Source organism: Lissotriton vulgaris, chromosome 4_1 (assembly GCF_964263255.1).
Source record: "Lissotriton vulgaris chromosome 4_1, aLisVul1.2, whole genome shotgun sequence".
Classification (NCBI taxonomy): Eukaryota; Metazoa; Chordata; class Amphibia; order Caudata; family Salamandridae; genus Lissotriton; species Lissotriton vulgaris.
This window is the reverse complement of record NC_141691.1, coordinates 883,300,301-883,321,670: the sequence shown is the minus strand read 5'-3', so window position 1 is coordinate 883,321,670 and position 21,370 is coordinate 883,300,301. Positions and strand designations below refer to the sequence as shown.

General features: G+C 47.0%; 1 protein-coding gene across 2 annotated transcripts in view; it reads right to left on the bottom strand.

The window, feature by feature from the left end:
- LOC147722684 (cytidine monophosphate-N-acetylneuraminic acid hydroxylase-like) overlaps window positions 1-16,843 on the bottom strand; it is a 486,512-nt gene extending 469,669 nt beyond the window's left edge. The window contains exon 1 of one of the 2 annotated variants that reach the window (XM_086965175.1): window positions 16,772-16,843. In XM_086965175.1, the coding sequence (XP_086821301.1) occupies window positions 16,772-16,785 (14 nt within the window). In that variant the 5' untranslated portion in view covers window positions 16,786-16,843. Of the gene's footprint in view, window positions 1-1,097; window positions 1,228-16,771 lie in introns of those variants that run through there. The other variant, XM_086965174.1, reaches the window with a different exon arrangement.
- Between the last annotated feature and the right edge of the window lie 4,527 nt (window positions 16,844-21,370).

Genomic DNA, 21,370 nt, shown 5'->3' with positions numbered 1-21,370 from the left:
AAAAAAGACAAAACCGTCATAAACAGAAAGCGGGAGCCAGCAGGTGTGAGAAGAAGGGCCAGGGAGTGCCTGATAGTAGGTTAATGGTACCCGCCTTAGTATTCCCAGCGCCGACCATTAATTGCACCGGCTTCGCAGAGCTTCGAGCCCTGGCACCGTTTTTTCACACATTAAGCACTGGAAGCGCAAAAAAGAAGGTATTGGTATTTAGTCAGTGGTTACTGACTGGTCACGTTTTAAATGCGCCCTTTGAAAGTCATCTATTCACGAAACGTTTTAATGCGCATAAAACGTTCTCTCTATCAATAGGGAGAGACTGCAGTCAGCAGCAATCGCTTAGCTCACTGAGCTATTTTACTGGCAACGAATGTGTCCATGTGTAACGTAACTGGTGCTCATATAAAGCACTCCAATACCTTAGGGTCGAGTTCGCGCTGTATAAAACCGCAAAAAAAAAAAAAAAAAATGACCGACCACTGGGTGCTACCCACAGATTACATTCTCAGTAGCTTATTTTAGCTCACTGAGCTATTTTACTGGCAATTACCGCCCACTGATTGTTACCCACAGGACACAGATTACATTCTCAGCAGGGTCGAGTCAACCTTTCGGTACCATTCTTCAACCCAATTTTAAAAAAGTGCCATATATTACATTAAAACGGCCAACCAAAGCTTCAATTAAACATAAGGGAACCTGCGAATACTAATAACACATCATCTAAAAAATTGGCAAATCACCGCTCTTTTCCGCGTTCATATTTTTCACATAAACAGTCTACAATTTGAACTATTTCGTAAGCGCTTTACTTTGTTCATCCCTATAAAAAACCATAAAAGGGTCATGTTGCAGTTATTAATATTTTCAAACATCAACGCCACTTTGCGTCGCGCAGAACAGTTAAACGGATAATCCATACGAAGTTCGATTGCCAAACCACCGAATCGGCGGCAATCTGACAAACCTTCTCCAGATACAAGGACTTCATGAAGGCAGGCACATGAGATGTGGTTTTAATATAGTAGTGCCCGATGACACCGAACCAGTAAATCCATTATTATTATTTTTTTAAATAAGACAGACAGGTTAGTACATACCTTCCTTCCATCATGCCAAGAAGACACAGCTATTCAACAGGCAGCAGTCGAGCAGCGAGGCGCTCGTGGGTTGGAAAGCAGTGATCAGGTTTAGGGCAGGTTAGACACGTTTATCTTGCTATGTTCACGTGTGCAAGCCCAGCCTTCACGGACACTTCATGAAGCAGGATGGGTCCGCTTAACCCTATTTATAGTTATACGTCACTAGCTGTCCTGCAGTAAGATGGCCCATTTGCCCTGCTTGCACCCGGACCCATGCCGCCCTTGCCACACGACTGGTTTACACAAATGCAAATCAAGTTGATTGGTTGAATAGGCAAACTCAGCTTTTTTTTCGATTTTGATAACTCTATATCAGGGGTCGAAGTGCATAAAAAAATGGGACTCTGATGCTGTGTGCACTGAGGCTGGGGAGTGATGGTGGGGGCGGGGTCAAAGCAGAGGCTAAAATTGAAAAAAATATTCTGTACTTTTTTTTGGGTCTTTCACATCCAAGTAACTGCATATAAAACAAATATCTGCTTAAATGAAAAATAAATTCAAGTTAAGTTAACCAGTGAGAAATGTGCTATCCAACATTATGAAACCTCATTTAGTTGATGCACTGCAGAGGTCTGTCTGGGCAACCAGAGAGCCACAGAACTGAATCCTGGTGGGTGCAGCAGAGAATAGTGGCTTGTGTATGTTTAGTGCTATGAGGATCCTGTCTGTGACAGAAGGCACTGTGAATATGTACATAATTATTTTAAACTTGCATTACACATGGAATGGTAGCCTGCTACAAAATGCACAAACATTTTAAGGTAAAAAACTGCTTCTAAAATATAGATTTTAGTCATCCCCAGATTGTACATAGTGCCATTTTTTTAGGACTGTCCCGTAAAAGGTCACATTTTAAAGCTCAGCTGGTAAATCCATTGTAATACCACTGAAAACGAATACATGTCTCATCAGAAAGCTTCAAGTGATTCCATTGGAACCAATACCGGCTTCCAGGCACCCTTCACATTTGCAGATGGACCAATAGCGCGCATGTACATTTCGTTCAGTCCAGCAGGCCTGCTGGCAAGGAGGAATGTTACATGTCTGCCCCTCCATCGGTTTCACATTACAGGAGAATCCCTGCCTTACATTTCAACTGACGTGTTTCCGCTCTTGGAATTAACCATTGTGACTGTGTCTTTTCACAACAAGCATTTGCAATGCAATAGGTCTCGCATTAGGAAAGTTTGAGCTACTGGCATTTTAAATGACAAATTTTGTATTTATGTGTTGGTTTTAAAAATAGCTAAATTAATAGCTTTGTCATTTACAATTCCAATAGTTTTAACTTTCGCAAATGTGACACCTATAGCATTTGTAATGCAATATGTGTTGCATTTACATGACTTAGACAAATAACAATGGCTTTTAATTTTTTTAAATAATTAATACTTAAATAAAGTTATTGTAATTTATAATGGCAATAGCTTAAACTTTTGTAAATAACTTTAGTGAAGATTGTGTTCAGTGTATTTTATTGTGATGAAAATCCAAGAACAGAAGTGAAATATTATTATTAACATCTTTTCGTAACATTTGTAATAAAGCTTGAAACATTGAGAAAACATATTTGAACCAGTTGTTGTTGAATGGTTGCACAGCTTGATAGATAGAGGGAGGGCGATAAATAGAGTGAGGGTGGACGATAGATAGAGTGAGGGAGGGTGATAGATAGATAGAGTGAGGGAGGGCAATAGATAGAAAGATAGAAAGAGGGAGGGCAATAGATAGATAGATATAGTGAGAGCGATAAAATGAGTGAGGGCGGTAGAGTGAGTGAGGGCGGTAGAGTGAGGGCGGAAGAGGGAGTGCGATAGAGTGGTAGAGTGAGGGCGGTAGAGTGAGGGCCAGAGGGCAGTAGAGTGGAAGAGTGAGGGTGGAAGAGTGAGGGCGTGAGGGCGGTAGAGTGGTAGAGTGAGGGTGGTAGAGTGGTAGAGTGTGGGTGGTAGAGTGAGGGCGGTAGAGTGGTAGAGTGAGGATGGTACAGTGAGGGCAAGAGGGCGGTAGAGTGGTAGAGTGAGGGCGGTATAGTGAGGGCGTGAGGGCGGTAGAGTGGTAGAGTGAGGGCGGTAGAGTGGTAGAGTGAGGGCGGTAGAGTGGTAGAGTGAGGGTGGTAGAGTGGTAGAGTGAGGGCGGTAGAGTGTTAAAGTGAGGGCGGTAGAGTGGCAGAATGAGGGTGGTAGAGTGAGGGCGGTAGAGTGAGGGCGTGAGGGCGGTAGAGTGGTAGAGTGAGGGCGGTAGAGTGGTAGAGTGAGGGGGTAAAGTGGTAGAGTGAGGGTGGTAGAGTGGTAGAGTGAGGGCGGTAGAGTGAGGACGGTAGAGTGAGGGTGTGAGGGCGGTAGAGTGGTAGAGTGAGGGTGGTAGAGTGATAGGGTGAGGGCAGTAGAGTGAGGGCAGTAGAGTGAGGGCGTGAGGGTGGTAGAGTGAGGCCGGTAGAGTGAGGGCGGTAGAGTGAGGGTGTGAGGGCAGTAGAGTGGTAGAATGAGGGCGGTAGAGTGAGGGCCTGAGGGTGGTAGAATGAGGGCAGTAAAGTGAGGGCTTGAGGGCAGTAGAGTGACGGCATGAGGGCGGTAGAGTGGTAGAGAGAGAGGCGGTAGAGTGAGGGCGTGAGGGCAGTAGAGTGGTAGAGTGAGGGCAGCAGAGGGAGGGCGGTAGAGTGGTAGAGTGAGGGCGGTAGAGTGAGGGTGTGAGGGCGGTAGAGTGAGGGCGGTAGAGTGAAGGCATGAGGGCGGTAGAGTGGTAGAGTGAGGGCGGTAGTGTAAGGACGGTAGAGTAAGGGCAGTAGAGTGGTAGAGTGAGGGCGGTAGAGTGAGGGCAGTAGAGTGAGGGCGGTAGAGTGGTAGAGTGAGGGCGGTAGAGTGAGGGCGGTAGAGTGGTAGAGTGAGGGTGGTAGAGTGAGTGCGTGAGGGTGATAGAGTGGTAGAGTGAGGGCGGTAGAGTGAGGGCGTGAGGGCAGTAGAGTGGTATAGTGAGGGCGGTAGAGTGAGGGTGATAGACTGGTAGAGTAAGGGCGGTAGAGTGAGGGCAGTAGAGTGGTAGAGTGAGGGCGGTAGAGTGAGGGCGGTAGAGTGGTAGAGTGAGGGGTGTAGAATAAGGACATGAGGGCGGTAGAGTGGTAGAGTGAGAGCGGTAGAGTGAGTGCGGTAGAGTGAGGGCAGTAGAGTGGTAGAGTGAGGGCGGTAGAGTGGTAGAGTGAGCGCGGTAGAGTGAGGGCGTGAGGGCGGTAGAGTGATAGAGTAAGGCCGGTAAAGTTAGGGCAGTAGAGTGAGGGCGGTAGAATGGTAGAGTGAGGGCGGTAGAGTGAGAGCAGTAGAGTGGAAGAGTGAGGGAGGTAGAGTGGTAGAGTGAGGGCAGTAGAGTGAGGGCGTTAGAGTGGTAGAGTGAGGGCGGAAGAGTGAGGGCGGTAGAGTGAGGGCAGTAGAGTGAGGGCAGTAGAGTGGTAGAGTGAGAGCGGTAGAGTGAGGGCAGTATAGTGGTAGAGTGAGGGAGGTAGAGTGAGGGCATGAGGGCGGTAGAGTGGTAGAGTGAGGGCGGTAGAGAGAGCGGTAGAGTGGTAGAGTGAGGGCAGTAGAGTGAGGGCAGTAGAGTGGTAGAGTGAGGGCGGTAGAGTGAGGGCAGTAGAGTGGTAGAGTGATGGCGGTAGAGTGAGGACAGTATAGTGGTAGAGTGGTAGAGGGAGGGCGGTAGAGTGAGGGTGTGAGGGTAGTAGAGTAGTAGAGTGAGGGCGGTGGAGTGAGGGTGGTAGAGTCGTAGAGTGAGTGCGTTAGAGTGAGGGCGGTAGAGTGGTAGAGTGAGGGCGGTAGAGTGATGGCATGAGGACGGTAGAGTGAGGGTGGTAGAGTGAGGGCGTGAGAGCGGTAGAGTGGCAGAGTGAGGAAGGTAGGGTGAGGGTGTGAGGGCGGTAGACTGGTAGAGTGAGGGCAGTAGAGTGAGGGCGGTAGAGTGGTAGAGTATGGGCGTGAGGGCGGTAGAGTGAGGGTGGTAGAGTGAGGGCGGTAGAGCGGTAGAGTGAGGGCGGTAGAGTGGTAGAGTGAGGGCGGTAGAGTGAAGGCAGTAGATTGAGGGTGGTAGAGTGGTAGAGTGCGGGCGGTAGAGTAAGGGCGTTAGAGTGAGGGCATGATGGCGGTCGAGTGGTAGAGTGAGGGCGATGGAGTGGTAGAGTGAGGTCTGTAGAGTGATAAAGTGAGGGCGGTAGAATGAGGGGGTAGAGTGGTAGAGTAAGGGCGGTAGAGTGAAGGCGGTAGAGTGGTAGAGTGGTAGAGTGAGGGTGGTAGAGTGAGACTGTGAGGGCGGTAGAGTGGTAGAGTGAGGGCGGTAGAGTGAGGGCAGTAGAGTGAGGGTGGTAGAGTGGTAGAGTGAGGGCAGTAGAGTGAGGGCAGCATAGTGGTAGAGTGGTAGAGTGAGGGCGTGAGGGCGGTAGAGTGGTAGAGTGAGGGCGGTAGGGAGAGCGGTAGAGTGGTCGAGTGAGGGCAGTAGAGTGAGGGCGGTAAAGTGGTAGAGAGAGTGGTAGAGTGAGGGCGATATAGTGAGGGCGGTAGAGTGAGGGCGGTAGAGCGGTAGAGTGAGGGCGGTAGAGTAGTAGAGTGAGGGCGGTAGAGTGAGGGCAGTAGATTGAGGGTGGTAGAGTGGTAGAGTGCAGGAGGTAGAGTAAGGGCGTTAGAGTGAGGGCATGATGGCGGTCGAGTGGTCGAGTGAGGGCGGTAGAGTGAGGGCGGTAGAATGAGGGGGTAGAGTGGTAGAGTGAGGGCGGTAGAGCGGTAGAGTGAGGGCGGTAGAGTGGTAGAGTGAGGGCGGTAGAGTGAGGGCGGTAGAGCGGTAGAGTGAGGGCGGTAGAGTGGTAGAGTGAGGGCGGTAGAGTGAGGGTGGTAGAATGAGGAGGTAGAGTGGTAGAGTGAGGGCGGTAGAGTGAAGGCGGTAGAGTGGTAGAGTGAGACTGTGAGGGCGGTAGAGTGGTAGAATGTAGGCGGTAGAGTAAGGGCGGCAGAGTGGTAGAGTGAGGGCGGTAGTGTGAGGGCAGTAGAGTGGTAGAGTGAGGGCGGTAGAGTGAGGGCAATAGAGTGTTAGAGTGAGGGCGGTAGAGTAAGGGCGGCAGAGTGTTAGAGTGAGGGCGGTAGAGTGAGGGCAGTAGAGTGGTAGAGTGAGGGCGGTAGAGTGAGGGCAATAGAGTGGTAGAGTGTGGGCAGTAGAGTAAGGGCGGCAGAGTGGTAGAGTGAGGGCGGTAGAGTGAGGGCAGGAGAGCGGTAGACTGAGGGCGGTAGAGTGGTAGAGTGAGGGCGGTAGAGTGATGCCAGTATAGTGGTTGAGTGAGGGCAGTAGAGTGAGGGTGTGAGGGCGGTAGAGTGATAGTGTGAGTGCAGTAGAGTGAGGGCGTGAGGGCGGTAGAGTGGTAGAGTGAGGGCGGTAGAGTTAGGGCATGAGGGCGGTAGAGTGAGGGGTGTAGAATGAGGGCGTGAGGGCGGTAGAGTGGTAGAGTGAGAGCGGTAGAGTGAGTGCGGTAGAGTGAGGGCATCAGGGAAGTAGAGTGGTAGAGTGAGGGCGGTAGAGGGAGGGCGTGAGGGCGGTAGAGTGGTAGAGTGAGGGTGGTAGAGTGAGGGCATGAGGGTGATAGAGTGGTAGAGTGAGGGCGGTAGAGTGAGGGCGGTAGAGTGGTCGAGTGAGGGTGTTAGAGTGGTAGAGTGCAGGCGGTAGAGTGAGGGTGGTAGTGTGAGGGCGGTAGAGCGGTAGAGTGAGGTCGGTAGAGCGGTACAGTGAGGGTGGTAGAGTGAGAGTGGTAGAGTGGTAGAGTGAGGGCGGTAGAGTGGGACAGTGTGGGCAGTAGAGTGAGGGCAGTAGAGTGCTACTGTTAAACTGTTAAATGTTATAAGAAATCATGGAAAAGAAATCTAGAGTCGAAGCCTAACCCCCGCCCTTCTCACAGAAATAGCATGTTGTACATAATTTCCAACTCACGTGGATAGCAGGAACACATGTTTGAAAGATTGCTTCTGCAATAAAAGAGAAACAATTTCTTTCCCACTCAGCCAAGTCAAAACAGGCAAACAAGTCCCCTAAAAAATAACACCCTTCAGCATAGATAAGTAGGTTTTAGTAAGACGTATTGGAAACCATAGAATGGCAGAGGAAAGGCAGGGCTGGGAGGGGGGCTGGGCAACCATGCCAGCATTCCGATTCACGAGCAGATGGTCCTTTTTATGACCTGCGGAGCGCGTAAAGTGGCTGGTGGCAAATGGAATTAGAGTGCCCGCGGTCACTTTGATGTTCTTGTCTTGTCATGATTTCTGGGAGGGGTAGGGGTAGCGAATTCCTATGCACGCGCCTGGCTCACATGAACTGTATGCGATCCGCAGTTGGGTAGCCTTTTCGGAAGCCTTACTATAAATCTCGTCCACCATCCCTATGGGATGGAATAGACGAGACCTGAAAAGAAGGGGAGCTGGTTTTCTTAAAAAAGCACTGGCAGTCAAGCCTCTCAGATCCCGCCCACTTCGACCCCGGCCCTGCATCGAATTTTGTAGACAAGACGCCATTTGCGAAGTTAACATAAAATGTGATTTTGCGTTTTAACTCAAGGACTCTTGCACTTAATTTCTTAGTACAGCAACCCCACAGTTGATTTCAGTTCCTTAATGTACAGACGTGTATTGTCCAATGAGCATTATTTACATACGAGTCGAGCCCGAAAGTAAATATCTTTCAAAGTATTGATGATATTCCAAACAATGGCCATGAAAGTGTTTATTTGTAGCAAATCAAATTTTTTGCAAAGTTATAATTCGTGTTTGTCATAAAAGTATTTCTAGATTCGACTTTGAAGTTTTATACCTTTTTTGGTGCATGTTTCATAGCTGCAATGGATAGGAGCAAAAATGCCCCATTTCATATTCTGCACTCTCTAGAAGAGGGCAGGTGCAGACCCCCCACATGTTTTCCTGCTACGTCCAGCTCCAAGAGCGCAGTGATAATGTGTTCAGATGCTGCATCTCTTTTGTGAGTCAGATTGTGCCCAAAGCCTTGGCAGGATATTCTAAAGGTCATCTCAAGGGCCTTTAAGTGTGCATAGGCGTCCTGCTAGAACGAGGACCAGGGTCGGATTGGCGAGGAGAGCAGTTGGCCATCGGCCGATGGGCATGTGCCCCAGACCAGCTAGTGGGCTGTGATCTTTGAGGGAGTAACCCACCCAAAATGCCTAGGCCAGCAGATATCAACCGTTTGATGCCTGCAAGCAACCTCAATTATATTGTACCAATGTTATGAAGATGTTCTTGGGAAGGGTGACCTCCAGCACCTCTGGGGAAAATAAGGCTTGACCAGCACAAGACAATATTGGAACAGTTGACTCAAAACAGTCTGGATATGTTGGTAGTGTAGATGAAATTTGGATCTAAATTCACATTTAGCATTGTTTTCTCAAAATATGTTCAGAGTTGAACCACTGCCCAACCCCACAAACACTCAAACAGAGATTAGGGTTTGGTACCTGTGCTCTTTTGCTTCTATTCAGGTAGGAACTTATGTCTCACCACTTTCAAAGCTCACCAATCCTCCCTCCACTGCACACATCAAGTCTGAAATTGTTTCAACATGTTAATATTACGGCCAGTCTCTTGCTTTATTGACGTTAGCATTTAAAGGGTTGTGTCACGCATATTGCATGGTTCACACGCAATGCAAGCCTCTAATGAATATGCCCTAAAGTGTTGGTAGTCAAAGTTTTGCTCAGCAGCCCGCTGCAACACTGCGTATTCTTGATTGCACCTCATTCCCCTTTATCTCACTCTTGCAGGTTCCTTCATTCTTTCTTTATCCCTTTGTCACGGTTCTTTTGCCAGTTTCTTCCTTCTTCTGTCTTCCATTTGCGCTTTTCTTTTCTCTTGCTCTGGGTCAAAGTTTGATGAAAATAAAAATGAGCCCCACCCGCAACCACCGGCTCAAATTAAGCATGGGAGGTCGTGACTCCTTGTGGCAGTTGTTCATTTTTATTGCAACAAGTACAAAACACTGCTCTAAATTTGAGCAATCTTTGAAGTTAACCACTGTTTACAGCGCGCTCCCCCTGCTTCTGCAGACATTCGCACGGTCATTGACATGTACCAGCTATTCGACATTTAATGCAGCAGATGTGCATATGTGCATATGCCAAATTCTCTCTGTTAGACTTGGCCCTCTCTACAGGGTCAGCCCCAAACTCTCTGCCTTCATCCTCCTGTTTTTGGAAACCGTTTATTTTACTTTTAAACCCAATTGGCTCTTCTAATTTACCTGTAGGTCTCTAATAAAGTGGTACCCCGCTACCCAGGTCCTGTAAATTAAATTCTAGTAGTGAGTCTGCGGCACCGATTGGGCAACGCTCTTAAGTAGGCTTTGAAAACATGTCCAAGCCTGCCATTGCAGCTTGTATGTACAGTTTTAAACTGCCATTTCAACCTGGCAAAATAAACCTTTTGTCAGGTTTAAATCCTCCTTTTTAATACATATACGTCACTCCTAGTGTAGGCCCAAAATAGCCCTTCGGGGCGGTTGTACTATATTTAAAAAGTAGGACATGTTCTTTAAATTTTGCAGGTTCTGGTAGTGAAAAACGACTAATTTCAATGCCTGCATCACAGCTCCTGATCAGCGTTTTCCCCAGCAATGATGCAGTGCAGCACAACTCAACGCATCTTCGATGCAGGACTGTGCATTGCAGCTTATTGTTGCGGCTTTGCAAGCACCGACCTAGCACAACGCATCTCAACACCGAGAACCGGCCCAGCTCGGCACACCCCGATGAAGTCCCACACACCGCAGTTTCTGTTCAATGACTTACCAGTTACTGACCCAGCATGGTGCAGCTCGATGCCAACAACCACCCCACCAACAGCACAACACATCTCCGCACAAGTCCTCGCAGCATGACACACCTTAACGCCTGCGTCGCATCGCCTGATTGGCAGCTTCCCCAGCAACCTCGCAGCATGACGAGACTCAAAAAAGGACCGCGCACCTCAAGCTCCAATCGACGGCTCCTCAATGCACATGCAGGCCAACACAAGGACTTCACATCGTGACGCCCTGGAAACAAGGTACTTTTAACAGTGGACATAACAGAGTTATGTATCCGACCTGCGCTCCATCGTGGTCAGCCCGACTTTGTGACTTGGACCCTGTCCACTGCAACCAGATAACTACAATTGACGCTTCTTGCTTTTAAGCGCTACTTTAAAAAAAAAAAATTCAAATTGCATATCTCAGGTTCTACTTATTGGATTTTGTCATTTTGATCTTAAATCATTTATTAAAGCTTTGACTATTTTCCTATATTTTGGTGGAGTTTTCTGTTTTTTTGGTTTCACTTTAACTTCTGTTTGAAGTGCTGCATACATAGTTTGCAAATTACCTCTAAGTTAAGCCTGATTGCTTTGTGTCAAGCTACGGGAGGGTTAAGTAGTGGTTAATTTCATGTTTGTGTTTCATCTTGACAAGAATTTTGGTTTTTGCTTCAGTAGGGACGAAAGGTAAGTTTTACAGACACGTCAGAGGTGATCGCCCTATAGTATATAAGTAAGTAAATAGACAACCATCTAAGTCCAAGACAAAATAACTTTATGTTAGGTTGAGACAATCGTGCACTTCACGGTTTTTCAGTATGGCCTCAGCTTGCTACCTTAGATTATTCAAAATTTGCATCTCGCTCCAGCAGGTACATTAGTCACCAGACAATGGTGAACCACACCTGAATATAAGTAAGTCTGCTTTTATTGTTGATTGAAAACTACTGGATATACAAGGAACTTTGCAATGCCAGACCCCAGTAACAAAACTGCCCCCCCCCCCCTTTTTAGCCTCCCAGGGAAACAACTGATGCCCAGTCCGGCCAGTCCTGCCTTTCTCCCACCCTTCAATGGTACCCCTCATCTTCACTTAGACCATCCCTCATGTGTATTTAGTTTCTCTTATAGTGATACTCATTGCAATTATGTAGGGCAGGGTGTCGGAGTGTGTTACATCACACACATTACATAGAGACAATGACTCATATTACCGTGAAAGTCAATGTAGAGGAAATGTTCATTAAGATAATGGGTGCTACAAGTTGTAATCATTCTTTTATTTATCATTCAGTCTTTCACCATTCATTCTGTCCTTCCATCTATGTGCCTATTTATATCCAAACATATTCAACCATTTGCAAACCTAGTCACCATATATCCTTCCATCCATCATTTCAACCATCCATCCCTCCATCCACCCTTTCACTCATCCATGCATTATTCATCTACCTACCCTTTCACCCCATCCAACCGTACATTCATCCATCCAATCTTCTACCCATCCATCTATTCACTCATCCATCCAGCAATTTACCCTTTCACCCACCCAGCCATCCATTCACTTACTCATCCATCCATCCAGTCACTTATCCTTCCACCCATTCACCCTTTAAGTCATTCATCCTCCCTTTCTCTCTCTATCCGCTTTCACTTATCCATCCATCCAACCACCCGCGAAATCCATCTACTCATCCATTCATTAATTCCATCCATTGAGCCTATTACTCATCCATCCTTTCACTCATCCACCCATCCGTTCTCTCATCCATCCACCCTTTCACTTCTTCACTCATCTATCCATCTTTTTGTCCATCTTCCCCCTTTCACTCATCCATTCATTCACCCTTTCACTTATCAATTCAATCCATCCATCCTTTCACTCATCTATCCACCTATTCAATCACCGATCATATAAGCTTTCACTCATCCATCCATCCTTTCACACACTCATCCACCCTTTTACCGAGCCATCTACCCTTCCACCCATACATCCATCTATTTACCTTTTCTCTCATCCATATTTCCTCACATTAAATCATCCATCCATCCATCCTTTCTTTTATTATCTATCCATTCACCCTTTCATTCAGTCATTCATCCTTTCAGTAATACATGCAGCCATTCACACATTCTTTCACTTATTTACTCACCCACCTTTTCACATTATGAGCCGAGCCTTTGTCTGCAGAGTTGCAGACAGAAGAGGCCCATCAAGAACTTCACCTTGCTGAAGTTCCTAAAGCAAGGGGTGGGGAAGAGTTCACTATGCCCCTGCGCATAGGCAGTCTGAAAAAGTAGAAGTCATGAGTAATGCATGCTGAACAGTGCCAGGATGTGAGGTGACTGTGACATGGTGTTGTTTCCAGGGCTTTAAGTGGTGTCAAAAAACTGGGGGGGTCTCTTTAAAGGGGGTGTTGGATGTAACTAAGGGCATGGTTTAATACACCAAGGCTAAAAATCAGCGCTTAGCATAGTGTTCCGCCCGACTGGTATTATGTTGTTCATGTCATTGCATCCAGATATATAATACAGCAAGTATCATTACACCAAAAACAAGCCAGGACTATTGGTTTTGTCAATGGTCGTTAGTTGCTTAAAATAAAAAAGCAGCAACCATGGCTTTGTTGAATATAAATATAATATTGAAAATACTTCAGTTAAAAAATTATGAGACAGTGAAAGAACGATAACCCGTTCTTTTTAACTTATTTTACAGGCTTCTTTATATAAACTGTTTATTAACATTGGTAAAGTTAGTGTTTTACCTTTTATCTAACAGAATGCCCTGCTGTACACTGAGGCAGGGGGAGGCCTCCACATGCTTTACCAGCCCAGACTGCCCCATTGACATTCTGTATGTGGCAATCATCAGCCCATACAGAATCACAATGGACGGGGTGGGGCTGATCTTGTGCTCAAGGAGGAGCTTGAGGCGGCCCCATCAGGGGGGTGATGCCTCTCACAGGGGAGCAGTGCTGCTCCCTGTGCTGGCCAGAATTACGGACAAAAGGCATTTGTAAAAAGAATCCGGCTCACAGACAACGGACGTGAGGTCCAAATTACGGAATGTCCGTGAAATTAACGGACGGTTGGTCACCCTACCAGACTACCTTTACAGTTAGGCAACAGTGCATCAGTAAAGGTGCGTCCTTGGCATATGAGGGTAAGGTGTACACCGTTCTTTACCTGATCCCGACAGCTAGGAGAGTGTCGCCCTATGACATGAGTGAAATGCAAACTGTCCGCTCGTGTACCAGCGTGCGTCATTATTCACGCCGGTGAGGGCAGGGCTTTAAGTGGAATGAAACAACTGGGAGGTCTCTCAACGGGGCGTTGCCAAAATAATTAAGGGCGTGGCTTAAAACGCCCTTAAGCTAAACAAAACTGTGCTTAGCATAGTATGCCGCCCGACTTGTATTTTGCTGTTTCTGTCATTGCAGATCCATCCACATATTTGATACAAGTAACGTCATACCTCCAAGAAGTCAGGTCTAGTGGCTTTGTCAGTGGTTGTTAGTTGCAGTAGATAAATAAGCAGCATCTAACTACTTGTGTATAATATTGAAAAAGCTTCCACTTAAAGCCCTGGTGACACCATGACGACCATGTTGCTGCTCCTGAGTTTCAAAAAGAGGGAAATCCAGAAAGAAAATAACTCTCTTTAAAGGATTTCCCCTCCTCAACAATGCTCACCTGGCATGTCGTCAAGGCTTATTCTGGACTAGTGAGAAGTGAGCAGTGTGAGCAGAGCGCATCATGTGCCTGCTGTCACTGCAGTCAGGAAAAACGGACCGCCTGTGCCAGGGAACAAACCAGAGCCCGATAGACACCCGTTTCGAGGGCCCCTTTAAAAAACGGCGGGCGCTCAGCACCGGTGAGACCCGGCTCACTTAAAGCCCTGGCTGAGGAGCACCTGCATTTATATTTAGGGACCGGCACTTATTGTTCCCGTATCAGATACTTATAGAGTGTAAGAGAGGGAAAACACAGATCGAAAAGACAAGGAAGAAAAAGACGTCAAAACCGTCCTAAACAAAAAGCGGAAGCCAGCAGGTGTACGAAGAAGGGCCATGGGGTGCCCGCCTTAGTATTCCCAGCGCCGACCAATAATTGCACCGGCTTCGCAGAGCTTCGAGCCCAGTCACAGTTTTTTTTCACGCATTAAGCACTGGAAGCGCAAAAAAGAAGGTATTGGTATATCGATAGTGGTTACTAAATTGTCACATTTTAAATGCGCCCCTCGAAAGCCATCCATTCACGAAACTTTTAATGCGCATACAACTTTCTTTCTCTCAATAGGGAAAGACTGCAGTTAGCAGCAAGCGCTCAGCTCACTGAGGTATTTTACCCGCAATAAATGTGTCCTTGTGTAACGTAACTGGTGCTCATATAAAGCGCTCCAAAACCTTAAGGTCGAGTTCGCGCTATATTTAAACCGAAAAAAAAATGACCGACCACTGGGTGCTACCTACAGATTACATTCTCAGCAGCGTAGTTTAGCTCACTGAGCTATTTTACTGGCAATGGCCGTCCACTGTTTGTTACCCGCAGTACACAGATTACATTCTCAGCAGCGTAGAGGTTTAGCTGACTGAGCTATTTTACTGGCAAAGACCGACCACTGTTTGTTACCCGCAGTACACAGATTACATTCTCAGCAGCGTAGTTTAGCTCACTGAGCTATTTTACTGGCAAAGACCGACCACTGTTTGTTACCCGCAGTACACAGATTACATTCTCAGCAGCGTAGTTTAGCTCACTGAGCTATTTTACTGGCAATGACCGTCCACTGTTTGTTACCCGCAGTACACAGATTACATTCTCAGCAGCGTAGAGGTTTAGCTGACTGAGCTATTTTACTGGCAAAGACCGACAACTGTTTGTTACCCGCAGTACACAGATTACATTCTCAGCAGCGTAGTTTAGCTCACTGAGCTATTTTACTGGCAAAGACCGACCACTGTTTGTTACCCGCAGTACACGGATTACATTCTCAGCAGCGTAGTTTAGCTCACTGAGCTATTTTACTGGCAATGACCGTTCACTGTTTGTTACCCGCAGTACACAGATTACATTCTCAGCAGCGTAGTTTAGCTCACTGAGCTATTTTACTGGCAATGACCGTCCACTGTTTGTTACCCGCAGTACACAGATTACATTCTCAGCGGGGTCAAGTCAACCTTTCAGTAGCATTTTTCAACTCAATTTAAACAAAAGTGCCATATAATAAATTACAATGGTCAACAAAAGTTTCAATTATACACAAGGGAACCTGCGAGTACTGAACTAATAATACATCATCTAAAAAATTGGCAAGTTTCCGCGTTCACCTTTTCACATAAACAGTCTACAATTTGAACTATTTCGTAAGCGATTTACTTTGTTATTCTCAATAAATAACCGTAAAAGGGCCATGTGGCAGTTATTGATATTTTCAAACCTCAATGCCACTTTGCCTCGCGCAGAACAGTTAAACGGATAATCCATACGAAGTTCGATTGCCAAACCACCGAATCGGCGGCAATCTGCCAAAGCTTCTCCAGATACAAGGGGCCTCATTTATGACAAGTGACGCATCGCTGCGTGAAAACAGCGATGCGTCACTTTTCACTGCACACTTCTTGCGACACCAATGATGCGTCATATTTAATGTATGACGCATCATGTCGCAAGGACTTACAGATACGTCAGTATTTCTGACGCATCTGTAAGCGCAAAAGTGACGCATTGCTGGAGTGTGTCATAAAAGTGACGCAACTCCAGCAATGCGTCCTTTCACATGGGGAAAGCCTTATGTGAAAGGGCTTGCGTCAGTCTTACACCTGCTGTGAGGCAGGCGCAAGATTTTGACGCAACAGCATCCTAAAAGTGACGCAGTGAAATCTCATAGATTTTACTGCGTCACTATTACGAGGCTTTTTGCGGGGGAATGCCCCCTCTGCATACATTATACCTGACGCAGTATAATGTGGCGTAGGGGTTTAAAAAGTGACGCATCTACCTAGATGCGTCACTTTTTAAATATGGCGCAACAAGGCGCATTTTGTACGCCGCTGGTGCGTCACAAAAAGTGACGCACCGGCGGCGCAAAATTGACGCAAGGCCTCATAAATAAGGGCCAAGGACTTCATGAAGGCAGACACATGGGGCCTCATTTATGAAAAGTGACGCATCGCTGCGTGAAAACAGCGATGCGTCACTTTTCACTGCGCACTCCTTCTGACATTCCTGATGCGTCATATTTAATGTATGACGCATCATGTCGCAAGGAGTTACAGATACGTCAGTATTTCTGACGTATCTGTAAGCGCAAAAGTGACGCATTGCTGGAGTGTGTCACAAAAGTGACGCAACTCCAGCAATGCGTCCTTTCACATGGGGAAAGCCCCATGTGAAAGGGCTTGCGTCAGTCTTACTCCTGCTGTGAGGCAGGCGCAAGATTTTGACGCAACGACGTCCTAAAAGTGACGCAGTGAAATCTCATAGATTTCACTGCGTCACTATTACGAGGCTTTTTGCGGGGGAACGCCCCCTCTGCATGCATTATACCTGAAGCAGGTATAATGTGGCGCAGGGGTTTAAAAAGTGACACATCTACCTAGATTTGTCACTTTTTAAATATGGCGCAACGAGGCGCATTTTTTACACCGCTGGTGCGTCACAAAAAGTGACGCACCGGCGGCGCAAAACTGACGCAAGGCCTTCATAAATAAGGCCCCTGAGATGTTGTTTTAATATAGAAGTGACCGATGACACCGAACCAGTGCATCCATTATTATTATTAATGTTATTTTAATAAGAATGAAAAAGGCTAGTACATACCTTCCTTCCATCATGCCTAGAAGACACAGCTATTCAACAGGCAGCAGTTAAGCAGCGAGGCGCTCGTGCGTTGTTAAGCAGTGATCAGGGTTAGGGCAGGTTAGACACGTTTATCTTGCTATGTTCGCGTCTGCAAGCCCAGCCTTCACGGACACTTCATGAAGCAGGATGTCTCTCACTTCCTCGGGGGATACGACGGTTTAAAAAGCGCGGTAAATCCGTGGACTGGCCATAAATTATTTTATGGTAGCGTTGCAATACCTTCATTTATTTACAGGCTCCAAATAATGGCGTTTGTGCATTCATAAATGAACTCTAAGTCTTTCGACATATCTACCTCTACTCTGGTGTCTTATTAAAGTCAAAGTTGCATTTCAGAAAGCTAAATACTCACGCAAGAGCCCTGTTCATGTTTATACCAGAGGCGTAGCTTCTAATGGTGCAGCAGGTGCAGTGGCACCGGGTCCCTTTAACCCTGTTTATAGGTATACGTCACTAGCTGTCCAGCAGTAAGATGGCCCATTTGCCTTGCTTGCATCCGGACCCATGGCGCTCCTGCTACACGACTGGTTTACACAAATGCAAATCATGTTGATTGGTTGAATAGGCATTCTCTTAGACCTCTCAGCCGCCTTTGATACAGTTTGCCATCGCACCCTAATAACCCGCATCCACAACGCCGGGATCCAAGACAAAGCCCTGGACTGGATCACCTCTTTCCTCTCCGACAGAACCCAGCGATTCCGCCTCCCTCCCTTCCTCTCCGCGGCCACCGAGAACATCTGCAGCGCACCCAAAGGCTCGTCACTCAACCCAACTCTTTTCAATATCTACATGAGTCCCCTCGCCACCATCGCACGCAAACACAACCTCAACATCATCTCATACGCCGACGACACCCAGCTGATACTCTCCTTCATCAAAGACCCAGCCACCACCAAACTCAACCTCCAGGGAGGAATGAAAAACGTCGCGGAATGGGTGAAACTCAGCCGTCTGAAACTGAACTCAGACAAGACGGAGGTCCTCATCCTCGGACCATCCCCATCCGCCTGGGACGACTCCTGGTGGACCGCAGAACTAGGCACCGCACCAACACCCACTGACCACGCACGCAACCTGGGATTCATCCTGGACTCCTCTCTCACGATGACCAAGCAAGTCAAAGCCATCTCATCTTCATGCTTCAACACCCTACGCATGCTCAGTAAGATCTTCCGCTGGATCCTTACCGTAACTAGAAAGACGGTCACCCAGGCCCTCGTCACCAGCCGACTTGACTACGCAGGAACCACATTCAAACTTCAGAAAAGGCTCCAACGCATACAGAACGCATCCACACGACTTATTCTCGACATCCCCCGCCACAGTCACATATCAGCCCACCTGAGAGACCTGCACTGGCTCCCCGTCAGCAAAAGGATCACGTTCAGGCTCCTCACCCACGCACACAAAGCGATCCATGACTTAGGCCCCGATTACCTCTGCAACTGCCTCACGCTCCACACTCCAACACGCAAACTCTGGGGAAACCTCCTTTACAACAAAACTTTTACAACGCAGTGCTATTACAACGCAGGTTTTACAACGAAAACCATTACAACGCATTGGGCTGGGGGGCGCTCTAGGATAGGGAATAGATTTAATTTACTATCCAACACCTTCCCTAGTGTCCACGGGGACTGGAGTTGGAATAGTAAATTAAACTATTCACTATCCAGCACCCCAAAGCACTATGCGTTGTAAAGGTTTGCGTTGTAAAACTGGCGTTGTAACAGCATGCGTGGTAAAAGCATGCGTTGTAACATCATACATCCAAACTCTGTTCCTCAAGCCTCGCCCTCGCCACCGTCCCACGGATCTGCAGAACCACCGCCGGAGGAAGGTCATTCTCCTACCTGGCGGCCAAGACATGGAACACCCTCCCCGCCCACCTACGTCTGACCCAGGACCACCTCACATTCAGGAAACACCTCAAGACCTGGCTTTTCGAGCAGTAGTGGCACTCCCTTACCCCTCCCCCCCCCCCCACCCCAGTGCCTTGAGACCCTCACGGGTGAGTAGCGCACTCTACAAGTGTATTGATTGATTGATTTAACTCAGCTTTTTCGATTTTGATAATCCTATATCAGGGGTCGAAGTGCATTAAAAAATGGGACTCTGATGCTGTGTGCACTGAGGCTGGGGTGAGTGATGGTGGGAGCGGGGTCACATCAGAGGCTAAAATTAAAAAAATATTCAGTAATTTTTTTAGGTCTTTCACATACAAGTAACTGCATATAAAACAAATATCTGCTTAAATGACAAATACATTCAAGTTAAGTTAACCAGTGAGAAATGTGCTTTCCAACATTATGAAACCTCATTTAGTAGATGCACTGCAGAGGTCTGCCTGGGCAACCAGAGAGCCACAGAACTGAATCCTGGTGGGTGCAGCAGAGAATACTGACTTGTGTATGTTTTGAGACAGAAAGCACTGTGAATATGTATATCATTATTTTAAACTTGCATTACACATGGAATGGTAGCCTGCTACAAAATGCACAAACATTTTAACTCAAAAAACTGCTTGAAATATAGATTTTAGTCATCCCCAGACTGTATATAGTGGCATTTTTTAGGACTGTAACGTAAAAGGTCACATTTCGCAGCTCAGCTGGAAAATCCATTGCAATACCACTGAAAAAGAATACACGTCTCATCAGAAAGCTTCAAGTGATTCCATTAAAGCCAATACCGGCTTCCGGCACCCTTCACATTTGCAGATTGACCAACAGCGCGCATGTACATTTCGTTCAGTCAAGCAGGTCTGCTGGCAAGGAGGAATGTTTCATGTCTGCCCCTCCCTCGGTTTCCGTGCCTTACATTTCAACTGACGTGTTTCAGCCCTTGGAATTAACCGTCCCGTCCCTGGGCATTGTCTTTTCACAAAAAGAAGGGGAGCTGGTTTTCTTGGTTAAAAAAAAATATCTCCAGCAGCCATGCCTCTCAGAACCCGCCCTCTTCGACCCCTGCCCTGCATCTCATTTTGTAGACAACAAGACGCCATTTGCAAATTTAGCATAAAATGTGATTTTGCGTTTTCACAGTTTTCACTCCAGGACTATATTGCACTTAATTTATTAGTACAGCAACCCCACAGTTGATTCCAGTGTCTTAATGTAGAGACGTGTATTGTCCAATGAGCATTAGTTACACACACGAGTCGAGCCTGAAAGTAACTATATTTCTAAGTATTGATGATATTCCAAACGTTGGCCATGAAAGAGTTTATTTGTAGCAAATCACATTTTTAGCAAAGTTATAATTCGTGTTTGTCATAAAAGTATTTCTAGATTCGACTTTGAAATTACATTCTTTTTTTGGTGCATGTTTCAATGCTGCAATGGACAGGAGCAAAAATGCCCCATTTCCTATTCTGCACTCTCTAGAAGAGGGCAGGTGCAGCCCCCCACATGCTTTCCTGCTACCTTCAGCTCCAAGAGCGCGGTGATAATGTGCTCAGATGCTGCTTCTCTTTTTGTGAGTCAGATTGGCAGGAGATTCTAAAGGTCCTCTCAAGGGCATTTAAGTGTGCATAGGCGTCCTCCTAGAGTGAGGACCAGGATTAGGGAGGAGAGCAGTTGGCCAGCTGGTGGGCTGTGTTTTTAGGTCTCGCCTCTCAATGCGCATGCGCATTGAGCGGAGCGAGACTATAGGGACTTAAACAGACTTTACCCAACTGCCGATTTGGTGCTGTGCCCGTGCGCTTTTAGGTCAATGCGCAAGCGCATTGACCTAAAATGCGCGTGCACAGCATCAAATTGTCAGCCATCTGTTGCCCAGCTTGGTGCCGCTCCACCCCCTGTGGCATCAAAGGCTTTCACAGCCGGCCGGCCGTGCTTTCAGTTTCACGGCCGGCCGGCCGTGTCTCCTTTTCTTTTAACTTGTTTCTTGTTTCTTTTATCGTTCACTCTGTTTTGCTTTTCCTTTCTCTCGCTATTTGTTTTATTTTTTTATTCCCCCCCTTTCACTTTCTTCTGCTCGCACTCTATCTCTTGTTTAAATGTATGTTAGGCTGGGATTACACTGTGTAAATAAAACATTGATGTCCATTGAGACCCCTTTGCAATTTTATTTTAGGTCTCCGCCAGCCCCCTCTCCCCTCCCCGATTCCTTTTAAGTTGTCCTTTTCTCTCTGCCTTTATTTCCACCACATGCTCTAAGCTCCCTCCCTCTCTTAATTTTCAACATTCCCTAGTCTGCCCCACATTGTCTTTGTCTCCTGGTTATTCCCCTCTTCCTCTCAATCTCTTTTTCTTTCTCTTCTTCACTGTCGCTGTCGGCCTTTCCTCCTGTCTACTTTTAATTCAATTGTGCATCTTTACCCCTCTCGGGCCGTCTCATCCTTGCTTCTGTGTCCCGCCACATCCCTCCTCACTCACTTTGTTTTCCATCTCGCTGCTGCTTTCAAGCATCTCCAAAATTCACCAACACTTCTCGTTTTTTTCTTTTTTCACCCACCCATTCTCACCTGCCCTCCGCAGCACACAGCATGTTTCCTTTCATCAACCGGGCGCCTGCTGTGTTTTATCTTTTCAAATGGCAGCCGCGCATTTT